Source organism: Brassica rapa, chromosome A05 (genome assembly GCF_000309985.2).
Source record: "Brassica rapa cultivar Chiifu-401-42 chromosome A05, CAAS_Brap_v3.01, whole genome shotgun sequence".
NCBI classification, from domain to species: domain Eukaryota; kingdom Viridiplantae; phylum Streptophyta; class Magnoliopsida; order Brassicales; family Brassicaceae; genus Brassica; species Brassica rapa.
In genome coordinates, this window is record NC_024799.2 from 27,164,600 (window position 1) to 27,180,459 (window position 15,860).

Here is a 15,860-nt window from a genome sequence, read left to right on the forward strand (position 1 = left end):
AAAAAAATGAAAGATGTAAACTAGAAATATAAGGGTATATATATATATATATATATATATATATATATATATATATTCGGTTATTTTTGGATATCCATTCAGGTTCGGATATTACCCGTTCGGATTTGGATATCTAATTTCTCCTAACTTAATACATGTTCGGGTATTTTGCTACTTCGGTTTGGATTTCGGTTCGGATTTTTCGGATTGGGTTCGGATGCGGCTTTGGGTATCGGGTAAAGTGCTCACCCATATATACAAGTATTCTTACTAAACCAAACTAAACCAATTCTCAATAAATAAAGTAAACCAGCGAAGCGAAAGGAAACCGGTTTAACATGTATCCATCTCCAATATATACGTGATCAGTTTTTTTTATGACTTCTGAAAGTTAATACTTAATTAACACAACTCCTAACTCTCAAGTCTTACTAAATGAAAGAAAAAAAAACAAGAGGATGGATAATTGGTTTGCTGGAGTTAAATAACAAATTACACAAATTTGGTCGTGATAGTGTTCGATCAAACATTAATTGTGTTTGTTTGTCGTCTATAACTATGTCAAGTTTACACCTAAGCAATGGATTATGGGCGGTGGAGACACGGCAGATTATTTATCATATATACATGCATCATTTGGAGGGTTGTGATATATGCATGTCTTGCGCATGGGTTACATCTGAAAAATAGCATTGTGCACTAACTACGAATATTTTATTGTGTCCTTAATTAGTGTCACTCATGATTATTCTTACGCGGATGAGATCTGTCATCCGACCGGATACTTAGTGTTGGTCATATATATTAAAAGTGGTGTGGGATTATCTGTAATAGTAATATCATTTCTCCTATAAAGGACATTTATCATCGTACAAAAAAATGATCAATCTCATTTAACATATATGAAAAATGAATGGTAATTGTACTTCAAAACCAAGTCGGTGTTATGTTAGCTCATGTAGTCTTCTGTACAAACTACAAACCATGACGACAGTTCAAGAAATTAAGAGAGCTATATTCTACTGAAAGCAAAACAACCGACAAACATTATTCCATTCGCTTATTTATTTTATCTTACAGATAGCTATATTCTTTGTCGACGAATAAGACCTTTTCTATTTTTCAACAACCCTGAAAGGCTGAAACCAACTTGCACTACATCAAGCCTCACCACCGTTCTATTATTCTCTTCTTCCTTTTCTAAAGCTATTTTATACATTGTTTTTTAAAGGTAGATCTTTTCTGGATTTGACTTTGATTAATATACACGTTACAGAAATTTAATTCAAATAAAATTTAGGGAAATGTACTTCGTTTTTTATTTACAATTTCCATACAACACACAAAATGGAAAAGATGTGAAAATAGTACTTCCGTCTACAAATAAAAGTCAATTAAACCGGTAATCTATCCGAACCGCTAGTTGAGCCACCTGTACCGGGCGGTTTAACCGAAGTTCCTTCCTTGTCCTTCCTTCCCTGTACCGAGGAGTTCCTCCATAAAAACGACGCGTTTCTAAGAATAGCCCACCGGTCTGATCGTACCGAATCACCGGTTGAATTCGGTACAGCATTGGCTCGAACGCTGCCGGTTCCACCTAGCTTAATCGAACCATCATCTCGACTCCTCCACAGAAACGAGGACGTTTTACGGTATAACCATCGATCAGACCGAGCCCTTGACCGGTCGATCGGTTTACCTCTCCTCGAGCTCCCTCCTCTAGATAGAACAAGAAGACTATTCGACCGGCTTAGCTTCCAATTCGCCATCATCCTCTTCCTCGCATCTTCCGGTAACCGGAGAGTAAACCGTTCGGTACACTCTCCAGGTTGAACCACCAAATGTCCCGTGGTATGCGATCTCGAGAACTTGGCTCGTTTAAGATCCACCGGTACTCCAGGCAATCTCCTCGAATCAATCTCACTCGTAACCGATTGTTCCTGTACCGGAGCAATAACCACCGGTTCGGGATTCAACACCACCTGCTGTAACTCAACATCCGGTTCGACCGATTCGTCTTTAGCCACTTGCTCAGCGAGATTCGCTCTGCAAACCGGACAAGTCACGTGAGCCTCGAGCCATGCACCGATGCAGTGAGGGTGAAACACGTGATCGCATTTGGGAACCAAACGCAGCGTTTCGTCGTCTTCGAACTCGTTCAGACAAATGGCACACTCCAACTGACCTTTCCCCAGCTTCTGCGTCTTCACCTCGGAGTACACGAACGTCGGGAAAGTCTCCACTACGGAGACGTCGAGTCCACGTGCCACCGCCGCGTTGAAGACTCCTCTGGGTCTAGCTCCGCCGGCTGGGGAAACGGCGGCGTCGGGTAGGGCGGAGTAGTGGCGGAAGTAGATGGAGAAGAAGCCCATGAAGAAGAGAGCAGCGATGAGGATCACGACGATCACTGCCATGGCTGGACTTATCTTGCCGTAGCTGTACACTTCATTTCTCTGGTCGGGCTGTCCTTGACCCGCTACTAGCTCCGCAGCTGATAATATACACAAGAAAACAACCGGTAAAACGCCGGAGAAAGCGTGATCAGATCTTCTCATGTTTTGCTTTTGTGTTCCTGAGTTTGTTGTTTGGTTAGAGAAGAAGACAGTGAGTTTATTATTATAGCGTAAAAAAAGAGCTTTGAAGCAGCGACGAAGGGATGGGTTATAGTGATGTCAGCAACTGGTTCATCCCTGAGTTCCACGTGGCATTAAGAAGCTTCGTCCATTCAATGAATTACATTTCTTTAGTTAAGTGTAATTCGTATAATCAATCATATATTGATGTGAAACAGCAATACAACATGCAACATATATATAGATAGCCAGTGTATTTATGATTTGTGAGAGCCTGAAGCTTTCTTTAGTTTCTTATTTTCCTTTAACTAGCACATTTTCGGGATTATGTAAAATAAATTACTGTTGATGCTTAACATAACATTTTAACCTACATCTAATGATTTTAATCATTTGAAGAATTAACTATATTCTTTTCATTTTATTGGATGTCGCGGAATGAATTTTTTGTTTAGTGTGAAAAGTTTCAACTTTCAACATATAGAATCTCTTTTATATAGAGATGCCAGAATAAGGACTCGTTTTCATAAATTATTGGGTGTTCCCTTATAGAAAAGCTTTTTCCATTTAGATTTCTTGACGCGTATCTTGTAATTTTGAAAGAGCCAGGAATCTATTTGCCACTCAAGTAAAAGAAATGAAAAGAGACTTTAAGAGACGACAAAGCTACTGATGAATCGGGTTCCACGGTTAAATAGAATAGACACGAAAATTTATAGGCCATTAGCAAGTTATGCCTTCACAAAATAGTATTTTTGTTTTTTTTCAACAAAAGAAATAGATTATACCACAAAAGCTCGATGTGGTTGGTGTTGGCTTTATTTATGGTCATACTTCTCATGATGGGTCGAACAAGAAGCGCTGACTTGAAATTTAAACTAAATTATTTTAGACTGAGTCGCCAACAGGGACTTTCAGGAAGTAAAGACAGAATGCATCTCTTACTACCAGTCGAGAAACTTAACTACATACGTGTTTGTGACAATCTTGATATCCTCTGAAAAAAAAGAAACCTTTTTCCTTGAAAATCAAATGAGTTATGTGAAGCTTAATGCTTTAATTGACTATGTCCCTCGTGTTCAAACCCTAAAAAAGAATGTTTGATGTAATATTAATACGCTGAGATAGACGCATATTTAGCAACTTCATTTTTTTGCTTAGTACATGTTGGCATTATATACCAAAGTCTATAATCTTTAGTGTTGTTTAAAATTTTTAACCACATTCTACATTTGTATTAATGTATGCTAAACTCTCTTATATGGTACATAAGCATCGTTCAAATTTTCTTTTTATAAATTAATATACTCCCTAAATTATCGGACTAACATTATAAAATCGCTATTCTCTAAAGAAATGGAGACAACAAAAGTTCCAAACTTCTTTAAACATCATCATATATTATTACATATATTTTTTTGAATTTTTTGAAGTTCATCAGTATGTTGAGTTTTACGTTAAACGTTCTATATACTGAAGCTTATACTTTTTAATGTTGTTTTAAAATTTCTAACCATATTCTACATTTGTATTAATATATGTTAAACTCTCTTTCGTGGTACATGAGAATCGTTAAATTTTCTTTTATCAATTAATTTAGTAAACTTTTATAATACTCGCTAAATCAGTGGAATAACCACTATAAAATCGTTAATTTCTTGAAAAGCGGAGACAACGAAGGCTCCAAACATATTCGAACATCATCATATGTTAGTGAATGATGCAACTATGCATTAAAACAACATTGTCATATTTTTTAAAATTTTCTCAAAATCTATGTGTTAACCAACCCCCTATGAATATATTGAGTTTTTGGAAAATGCTTTATATACTGAAACCTATAATATTTAGTATTGTTTTAAAAAATTTAACCACATTCTATATTTGTATTAATGTATGCTAAAATCTCTTTCATGGTACATGACCATCGTTCAATTTTCTTTATAATTTAATTTAGCAAAATTTCATATACTCCCTAAATTAGTGGACTAACCAATATAAAATCGATATTCTCTAGAGAAATGGAGACAACAAAGGTTCCAAACCTCTTTGATCATCATCATATGTCTTAACCCCTACGAAAATATTGAGTTTTTGGTAAACGCTCTATATACTAAAGTTTATACTCTTTAGTGTTGTTTTAAAATTTCTAACCACATTCTACATTTTATTAATGTAAGTTAAACTCTCTTTCGTGGTATATGGAAATTGTTATAATTTTTTTATCAATTAATTTAGTAAAACATTATATTTCTCCCTAAATCGGTGGAATAACCACTATAAAATCGCTAATCTCTTGAAAAACGGGGACAGCGAAGGCTCCAAACATATTTGAACATCATCATATGTTAGTGCAGGATGCAACTATGCATTAAAACAATATTGTCATATTTTTTGAAATTTTCTCAAAATCTATGTGTAACCCCTACGAAAATATTGAGTTTTTGGTAATTGCTTGATATATTGAAACATATAATTTTTAGAGTTGTTTTAAAATTTCTAACTACATTTTAAATTTGTATAAATGTATGCTAAATTCTCTTTCATGGTACATGAGCATCTCTCAATTTTGGTTTATAAATTAATTATGTATAACTTCATATACTTCCTAAATTAGTGGACTAATCATTATCAAATTGACATTTTCTAGAGAAATGAAGACAACAAAGGTTCCAAATCTCTTTGATCATCATCATATATTAGTAAAGGAGGCAACTATGCATTTAAGCAATATTGTTATATTTTTTGAATTTTTCTCAAAATCTATGGGTTAACCCCTACGAAAATATTGAGTTTTTGGTAAACGCTCTATATACTTAAGTTTATACTCTTTAGTGTTGTTTTAAAATATCTAAAAACATTCTACATTTGTATTAATGTATGCTAAACTCTCTTTCACGGTACATGAGAATCGTTCAATTTTTTTTATAAATTAATTCTGTAAAACTTCATATACTCCCTAACTTAGTCGACTAACCATTATAAAATCGTTATTCTCTAGAGAAATGGAGACAACAAAGGTTCCAAACCTCTTTGATCATCATCATATATTAGCAAAGGAGGCACCTATGCATTAAAGCAATATTGTTATATTTTTTGAAATTTTCTCAAAATCTATGTGTTAAACCCTACGAAAATATTGAGTTTTTGGTAAACGTTCTATATACTAAAGTTTATACTCTTTAGTGTTGTTTTAAAATTTCTAACCACATTCTACATTTTATTAATGTATGTTAAACTCTCTTTCGTGGTATATGGAAATTGTTATAATTTTTTTATCAATTAATTTAGTAAAACCTTATATTTCTCCCTAAATCAGTGGAATAACCACTATAAAATCGCTAATTTCTTGAAAAACGGGGACATCGAAGGCTCCAAACATATTTGAACATCATCATATGTTAGTGCAGGATGCAACTATGCATTAAAACAATATTGTCATATTTTTTGAAATTTTCTCAAAATCTATGTGTTAACAACCCCTACGAAAATATTGAGTTTTTGGTAATTGCTTGATATACTGAAACATATAATCTTTAGTGTTATTTTATTATTTCTAACTACATTCTAAATTTTTATTAATGTATGTTAAACTCTCTTTCATGGTACATGAGCATCGTTCAATTTTGTTTTATAAATTAATTATGTAAAACTTCATATACTTCCTAAATTAGTGGACTAATCATTATAAAATTGACATTTTCTAGAGAAATGGAGACAACAAAGGTTCCAAATATCTTTGATCATCATCATATATTAGTAAAGGAGGAAACTATGCATTTAAGCAATATTGTTGTATTTTTGAAAATTTTCTCAAAATCTATGGGTTAACCCCCTACGAAAATATTGAGTTTTTGGTAAACGCTCTATATACTTAAGTTTATACTCTTTAGTGTGGCTTTAAAATTTCTAAAAACATTCTACATTTGTATTAATGTATGCTAAACTTTCTTTCACGGTACATGAGAATCGTTCATTTTTTTTATAAATTAATTATGTAAAACTTCATATACTCCCTAACTTAGTGGACTAACCATTATAAAATCGTTATTCTCTAGAGAAATGGAGACAACAAAGGTTCCAAACCTCTTTGATCATCATCATATATTAGTAAAGGAGGCACCTATGCATTAAAGCAATATTGTTATATTTTTTGAAATTTTCTCAAAATCTATGTGTTAACCCCTACGAAAATATTGAGTTTTTGGTAAACGCTCTATATACTAAAGTTTATACTCTTTAGTGTTGTTTTAAAATTTTTAACCACATTCTACATTTTATTAATGTAAGTTAAACTCTCTTTCGTGGTATATGGAAATTGCTATAATTTTTTTATCAATTAATTTAGTAAAACATTATATTTCTCCCTAAATCGGTGGAATAACCACTATAAAATCGCTAATCTCTTGAAAAACGGGGACAACGAAGGCTCTAAACATATTTGAACATCACCATATGTTAGTACAGGATGCAACTATGCATTAAAACAATATTGTCATATTTTTTGAAATTTTCTCAAAATCTATGTGTTAACCCCTACGAAAATATTGAGTTTTTGGTAATTGCTTGATATATTGAAACATATAATCTTTAGAGTTGTTTTAAAATTTCAAACTACATTTTAAATTTGTATTAATGTATGCTAAATTCTCTTTCATGGTACATGAGCATCGTTCAATTTTGTTTTATAAATTAATTATGTAAAACTTCATATACTTCCTAAATTAGTGGACTAATCATTATAAAATTGACATTTTCTAGAGAAATGAAGACAACAAAGGTTCCAAATCTCTTTGATCATCATCATATATTAATAAATGAGGCAACTATGCATTTAAGCAATATTGTTATATTTTTTGAATTTTTCTCAAAATCTATGGGTTAACCCCTACGAAAATATTGAGTTTTTGGTAAACGCTCTATATACTTAAGTTTATACTCTTTAGTGTTGCTTTAAAATATCTAAAAACATTCTACATTTGTATTAATGTATGCTTAACTCTCTTTCACGGTACATGAGAATCGTTCAATTTTTTTTATAAGTTAATTCTGTAAAAACTTCATATACTCCCTAACTTAGTGGACTAACATTATAAAATCGTTATTCTCTAGAGAAATGGAGACAACAAAGGTTCCAAACCTCTTTGATCATCATCATATATTAGTAAAGGAGGCACCTATGCATTAAAGCAATATTGTTATATTTTTTGAAATTTTCTCAAAATCTATGTGTTAACCCCTACGAAAATATTGAGTTTTTGGTAAACGCTCTATATACTAAAGTTTATACTCTTTAGTGTTGTTTTAAAATTTCTAACCACATTCTACATTTTATTAATGTATGTTAAACTCTCTTTCGTGGTATATGGAAATTGTTATAATTTTTTTATCAATTAATTTAGTAAAACCTTATATTTCTCCCTAAATCGGTGGAATAACCACTATAAAATCGCTAATTTCTTGAAAACCGGGGACATCGAAGGCTCCAAACATATTTGAACATCATCATATGTTAGTGCAGGATGCAACTATGTATTAAAACAATATTGTCATATTTTTTGAAATTTTCTCAAAATCTATGTGTTAACCCCTACGAAAATATTGAGTTTTTGGTAATTGCTTGATATACTGAAACATATAATCTTTAGTGTTATTTTAAAATTTCTAACTACATTCTAAATTTTTATTAATGTATGTTAAACTCTCTTTCATGGTTCATGAGCATCGTTCAATTTTGTTTTATAAATTCATTATGTAAAACTTCATATCTTTTATATACTAAATCACAAGTCACCTAACAAATCAAAATTTGACATGTGGAATTGTTTTTAAGAAATAATTGATTGAAAGAATTGATTAAAATAAATTTCTCATCCACCCCTAATTTTCAGCAACTTTATCTTATTTTTTCTCAAAATATCACATCCACGTTCAAACTGTTTTTTTTTCTTATTTAAATTTATGTTGTACTTTCTTTTTCTTCATTTCTATCATCTCCATGTGAATTTTGATCTCTACCTCTACGGTTCTTCGTAACTTTTTTCCAGCAATTCAAAGCTTTTATTATTTCTTATTTATAGCATGGATTAGTATTTAGTAATCCATCATCGACAAGATACTGGTACATTTATTTTGAAGAGATTCCATTTTAGAGTATTGAATATAGCTTAAAAACTTTCTCTATCTATTGATTTACAGACTCTGGAAGCCATACTTTGGAGATATGTGAAGGAGTCCATAACTACACTCACACGCTGAATTTCCAATCAGTCAAAATAGACAAACGGAACAAGCATCAGATTTTAGCCTGACAGAAAAGGTTAACCAATTTTTCACTCCTTAATATTTGTAATGTTTCTTTTATTGAATCAATTATTTTTAAGCAATCACCACTGCAAGTCTGCAATTGAATTCGACCATGATACTAAATGGACGTATCAGGGAGCCTTTGATTTTCTGAATCCAAAGTTGAATTTACTTTAATTAATATTTTTTAAAGCTGGAATTTAATTAATTATTGCTGGACTATTTATTATAGCTTTGTAAAAATCAAACAAAAGTTGTAATTCTAATTTTATAAATTCATAAATTATCAAAATAGAAATTATGGGTTAATTATGTTCAAATTTGCGTTTTATAAAAATATAGGTTAGGTAAATTAACATAAAATGTCAATGAATTATTTTAAAATGTAAAATAAGAAGAAACTAATTTATTAGATCTATATCGAATAAATTAATGTCTCAAGGTATTTTAACTATATTATATATTTTCTATCATTTTTTATTTTTGAAAAATATTACAAACATGTATCAATTTTGTAATATTTATTCTAATTACAAATAATGACAGCGATCAAATAGTTTAAAAAACAGTAAATTAACCCATGCATAGCATGGGTGATAATACTAGTACTTCCTAAATTAGTGGACTAATCATTATAAAATTGACATTTTCTAGAGAAATGAAGACAACAAAGGTTCCAAATCTCTTTGATCATCATCATATATTAGTAAAGGAGGAAACTATGCATTTAAGCAATACTGTTATATTTTTTGAATTTTTCTCAAAATCTATGGGTTAACCCCTACGAAAATATTGAGTTTTTTGTAAACGCTCTATATACTTAAGTTTATACTCTTTAGTGTTGCTTTAAAATATCTAAAAACATTCTACATTTGTATTAATGTATGCTAAACTCTCTTTCACGGTACATGAGAATCGTTCAATTTTTTTTATAAATTAATTCTGTAAAACTTCATATACTCCCTAACTTAGTGGACTAACCATTATAAAATCGTTATTCTCTAGAGAAATGGAGACAACAAAGGTTCCAAACCTCTTTGATCATCATCATATATTAGTAAAGGAGGCACCTATGCGTTAAAGCAATATTTTTATATTTTTTTAAATTTTCTCAAAATCTATGTGTTAACCCCTACGAAAATATTGAGTTTTTGGTAAACGCACTATATACTAAAGTTTATACTATTTAGTGTTGTTTTAAAATTTCTAACCACATTCTACATTTTATTAATGTATGTTGAACTCTCTTTCGTGGTATATGGAAATTGTTATAATTTTTTTATCAATTAATTTAGTAAAACCTTATATTTCTCCCTAAATCTGTGGAATAACCACTATAAAATCGCTAATTTCTTGAAAAACGGGGACATCGAAGGCTCCAAACATATTTGAACATCATCATATGTTAGTGCAGGATGCAACTATGCATTAAAACAATATTGTCATATTTTTTGAAATTTTCTCAAAATCTATGTGTTAAAACCCCTACGAAAATATTGAGTTTTTGGTAATTGCTTGATATACTGAAACATATAATCTATAGAGTTGTTTTATAATTTCTAACTACATTTTGAATTTGTATTAATGTATGCTAAATTCTCTTTCCTTGTACATGAGTATCGTTCAATTTTGTTTTATAAATTAATTATGTAAAACTTCATATACTTCCTATATTAGTGGACTAATCATTATAAAATTGACATTTTCTAGAGAAATGAAGACAACAAAGGTTCCAAATCTCTTTGATCATCATCATATATTAGTAAAGGAGGCAACTATGCATTTAAGCAATATTGTTATATTTTTTGAATTTTTCTCAAAATCTATGGGTTAACCCCCTACGAAAATATTGAGTTTTTGGTAAACGCTCAATTTACTTAAGTTTATACTCTTTAGTGTTGCTTTAAAATATCTAAAAACATTCTACATTTGTATTAATGTATGCTAAACTCTCTTTCACAGTACATGAGAATCGTTCAATTTTTTTTATAAATTAATTCTGTAAAACTTCATATACTCCCTAACTTAGTGGACTAACCATTATAAAATCGTTATTCTCCAGAGAAATGGAGACAAAAAAGGTTCCAAACCTCTTTGATCATCATCATATATTAGTAAAGGAGGCACCTATGCATTAAAACAATATTTTTATATTTTTTGAAATTTTCTCAAAATCTATGTGTTAACCCCTACGAAAATATTGAGTTTTTGGTAAACGCTCCATATACTAAAGTTTATACTCTTTAGTGTTGTTTTAAAATTTCTAACCACATTCTACATTTTATTAATGTATGTTAAACTCTCTTTCGTGGTATATGGAAATTGTTATAATTTTTTTATCAATTAATTTAGTAAAACCTTATATTTCTCCCTAAATCGGTGGAATAACTACTATAAAATCGCTAATTTCTTGAAAAACGGAGACATCGAAGGCTCCAAACATATTTGAACATCATCATATGTTAGTGCAGGATGCAACTATGCATTAAAACAATATTGTCATATTTTTTGAAATTTTCTCAAAATCTATGTGTTAACCCCTACGAAAATATTGAGTTTTTGGTAATTGCTTGATATACTGAAACATATAATCTTTAGAGTTTTTTTAAAAATTTCTAACTACATTTTAAATTTGTATTAATGTATACTAAATTCTCTTTCATGGTACATGAGCATCGTTCAATTTTGTTTATAAATTAATTATGTAAAACTTCATATACTTCCTAAATTAGTGGACTAATCATTATAAAATTGACATTTTCTAGAGAAATGAAGACAACAAAGGTTCCAAATCTCTTTGATCATCATCATATATTAGTAAAGGAGGAAACTATGCATTTAAGCAATACTGTTATATTTTTTGAATTTTTCTCAAAATCTATGGGTTAACCCCTACGAAAATATTGAGTTTTTGGTAAACGCTCTATATACTTAAGTTTATACTCTTTAGTGTTGCTTTAAAATATCTAAAAACATTCTACATTTGTATTAATGTATGCTAAACTCTCTTTCACGGTACATGAGAATCGTTCATTTTTTTTTATAAATTAATTCTGTAAAACTTAATATACTCCCTAACTTAGTGGACTAACCATTATAAAATCGTTATTCTCTAGAGAAATGGAGACAACAAAGGTTCCAAACCTCTTTGATCATCATCATATATTAGTAAAGGAGGCACCTATGCATTAAAGCAATATTGTTATTTTTTTTAAATTTTCTCAAAATCTATGTGTTAACCCCTACGAAAATATTGAGTTTTTGGTAAACGCTCTATATACTAAAGTTTATACTCTTTAGTGTTGTTTTAAAATTTCTAACCACATTCTACATTTTATTAATGTATGTTAAACGTTCTTCCGTGGTATATGGAAATTGTTATAATTTTTTTATCAATTAATTTAGTAAAACCTTATATTTCTCCCTAAATCTGGGGGATAGCCACTATAAAATCGCTAATTTCTTGAAAAACGGAGACATCGAAGGCTCCAAACATATTTGAACATCATCATATGTTAGTGCAGGATGCAAATATGAATTAAAACAATATTGTCATATTTTTTGAAATTTTCTCAAAATCTATGTGTTAACCCCTACGAAAATATTGAGTTTTTGGTAATTGCTTGATATACTGAAACATATAATCTTTAGAGTTGTTTGAAAATTTCTAACTACATTTTAAATTTGTATTAATGTATGCTAAATTCTCTTTCATGGTACAAGAGCATCGTTCAAATTTGTTTTATAAATTAATTATGTAAAACTTCATATACTTCCTAAATTAGTGGACTAATCATTATAAAATTGACATTTTCTAGAAAAATGAAGACAACAAAGGTTCCAAATCTCTTTGATCATCATCATATATTAGTAAAGGAGGCAACTATGCATTTAAGCAATATTGTTATATTTTTTGAATTTTTCTCAAAATCTATGGATTAACCCCTACGAAAATATTGAGTTTTTGTTAAACGCTCTATATACTTAAGTTTATACTCTTTAGTGTTGCTTTAAAATTTCTAAAAACATTTTATATTTGTATTAATGTATGCTAAACTCTCTTTCACGGAACATGAGAATCGTTCAATTTTTTTTATAAATTAATTCTGTAAAACTTCATATACTCCCTAACTTAGTGGACTAACCATTATAAAATCGTTATTCTCTAGAGAAATGGAGACAACAGAGGTTCCAAACCTCTTTGATCATTATCATATATTAGTAAAGCAGGCACCTATGCATTAAAGCAATATTGTTATATTTTTGAAATTTTCTCAAAATCTATGTGTTAACCCCTACGAAAATATGAGTTTTGGTAAACGCTCTATATACTAAAGTTTATACTCTTTAGTGTTGTTTTAAAATTTCTAACCACATTCTACATTTATTAATGTATGTTAAACTCTCTTTCGTGATATATGGAAATTGTTATATTTTTTTTATCAATTAATTTAGTAAAACCTTATATTTCTCCCTAAATCGGTGGAATAACCACTATAAAATCGCTAATTTCTTGAAAAACGGAGACATCGAAGGCTCCAAACATATTTGAACATCATCATATGTTAGTGCAGGATGCAACTATGCATTAAAACAATATTGTCATATTTTTTGAAATTTTCTCAAAATCTATGTGTTAACCCCTACGAAAATATTGAGTTTTTGGTAAATGCTTGATATACTGAAACATATAGTCATTAGAGTTATTTTAAAATTTCTAACTACATTTTAAATTTGTATTAATGTATGCTAAATTCTCTTTAATGGTACATGAGCATCTCTCAATTTTGTTTTATAAATTAATTATGTATAACTTCATATACTTCCTAAATTAGTGGACTAACCATTATAAAATTGAGATTTTCTAGAGAAATGAAGACAACAAAGGTTCCAAATCTCTTTGATCATCATCATATATTAGTAAAGGAGGAAACTATACATTTAAGCAATATTGTTATATTTTTTGAATTTTTCTCAAAATCTATGGGTTAACCCCTACGAAAATATTGAGTTTTTGGTAAACGCTCTATATACTTAAGTTTATACTCTTTAGTGTTGCTTTAATAAAATATCTAAAACATTTACATTTGTATTAATGTATGCTAAACTCTCTTTCACGGTACATGAGAATCGTTCAATTTTTTTTATAAATTAATTCTGTAAAACTTCATATACTCCCTAACTTAGTGGACTAACCATTATAAAATCGTTATTCTCTAGAGAAATGGAGACAACAAAGGTTCCAAACCTCTTTTATCATAATCATATATTAGTAAAGGAGGCACCTATGCATTAAAGCAATATTGTTATATTTTATGAAATTTTCTCAAAATCTATGTGTTAACCCCTACGAAAATATTGAGTTTTTGGTAAACGCTCTATATACTAAAGTTTATACTATTTAGTGTTGTTTTAAAATTTCTAACCACATTCTACATTTTATTAATGTATGTTGAACTCTCTTTCGTGGTATATGGAAATTGTTATAATTTTTTATCAATTAATTTAGTAAAACCTTATATTTCTCCCTAAATCGTGGAACACCCACTATAAAATCGCTAATTTCTTGAAAAACGGAGACATCGAAGGCTCCAAACATATTTGAACATCATCATATGTTAGTGCAGGATGCAACTATGCATTAAAACAATATTGTCATATTTTTTGAAATTTTCTCAAAATCTATGTGTTAACCCCTACGAAAATATTGAGTTTTTGGTAATTGCTTGATATATGAAACATATAATCTTTAGAGTTGTTTTAAAATTCTAACTACATTTTAAATTTGTATTAATGTATGCTAAATTCTCTTTCATGGTACCATGAGCATCGTTCAAATTTTGTTTTATAAATTAATTATGTAAAACTTCATATAGTTCCTAAATTAGTGTGGACTAATCATTATAAAATTGACATTTTTCTAGAAAAATGAAGACAACAAAGGTACAAATCTCTTTGATCATCATCATATATTAGTAAGGAGGCAACTATGCATTTAAGCAATATTGTTATATTTTTTTGAATTTTTCTCAAAATCTATGGGTTAACCCCTACGAAATATTGAGTTTTTGGTAAACGCTCTATAAACTTAAGTTTATACTCTTTAGTGTTGCTTAAAATTTCTAAAAACATTCTATATTTGTATTAATGTATGCTAAACTCTCTTTCACGGAACATGAGAATCGTTCAATTTTTTTTATAAATTAATTCTGTAAAACTTCATATACTCCCTAACTTAGTGGACTAACCATTATAAAATCGTTATTCTCTAGAGAAATGGAGACAACAGAGGTTCCAAACCTCTTTGATCATTATCATATATTAGTAAAGCAGACACCTATGCATTAAAGCAATATTGTTATATTTTTTGAAATTTTCTCAAAATCTATGTGTTTAACCCCTACGAAAATATTGAGTTTTTGGTAAACGCTCTATATACTAAAGTTTATACTCTTTAGTGTTGTTTTAAAATTTCTAACCACATTCTACATTTTATTTATGTATGTTAACTCTCTTTGTGGTATATGGAAATTGTTATATTTTTTTATCAATTAATTTAGTAAACCTTTATTTCTCCCTAAATCGGTGGAATAACCACTATAAAATCGCTAATTTCTTGAAAAACGGAGACATCGAAGGCTCCAAACATATTTGAACATCATCATATGTTAGTGCAGGATGCAAACTATGCATTAAAAAACATATTGTCATATTTTTTGAAATTTCTCAAAATCTATGTGTGTAACCCCTACGAAAATATTGAGTTTTTGGTAATTGCTTGATATTACTGAAACATATAATCTTTAGAGTTTGTTTTAAAATTTCTAACTACATTTAAATTTGTATTAATGTATGCTAAATTTTTCTTTCATGGTACATGAGCATCGTTTAATTTTGTTTATAAATTAATTATGTAAAACTTCATATACTTCCTAAATTAGTGGACTAATCATTATAAAATTGACATTTTCTAGAGAAATG

The 15,860-nt window shown here is 29.5% G+C and overlaps 1 protein-coding gene across 1 annotated transcript; it reads right to left on the reverse strand.

Annotated features, from left to right (window-relative positions):
- Positions 1–1,270: 1,270 nt before the first annotated feature.
- Positions 1,271–4,491, reverse strand: LOC103870845 (E3 ubiquitin-protein ligase ATL6). The gene has a single exon (XM_009149018.3). The coding sequence runs from the start codon at positions 2,553–2,555 to the stop codon at positions 1,395–1,397; it is 1,161 nt and encodes a 386-aa protein (XP_009147266.1). The 5' UTR covers positions 2,556–4,491; the 3' UTR covers positions 1,271–1,394.
- Between the last annotated feature and the right edge of the window lie 11,369 nt (positions 4,492–15,860).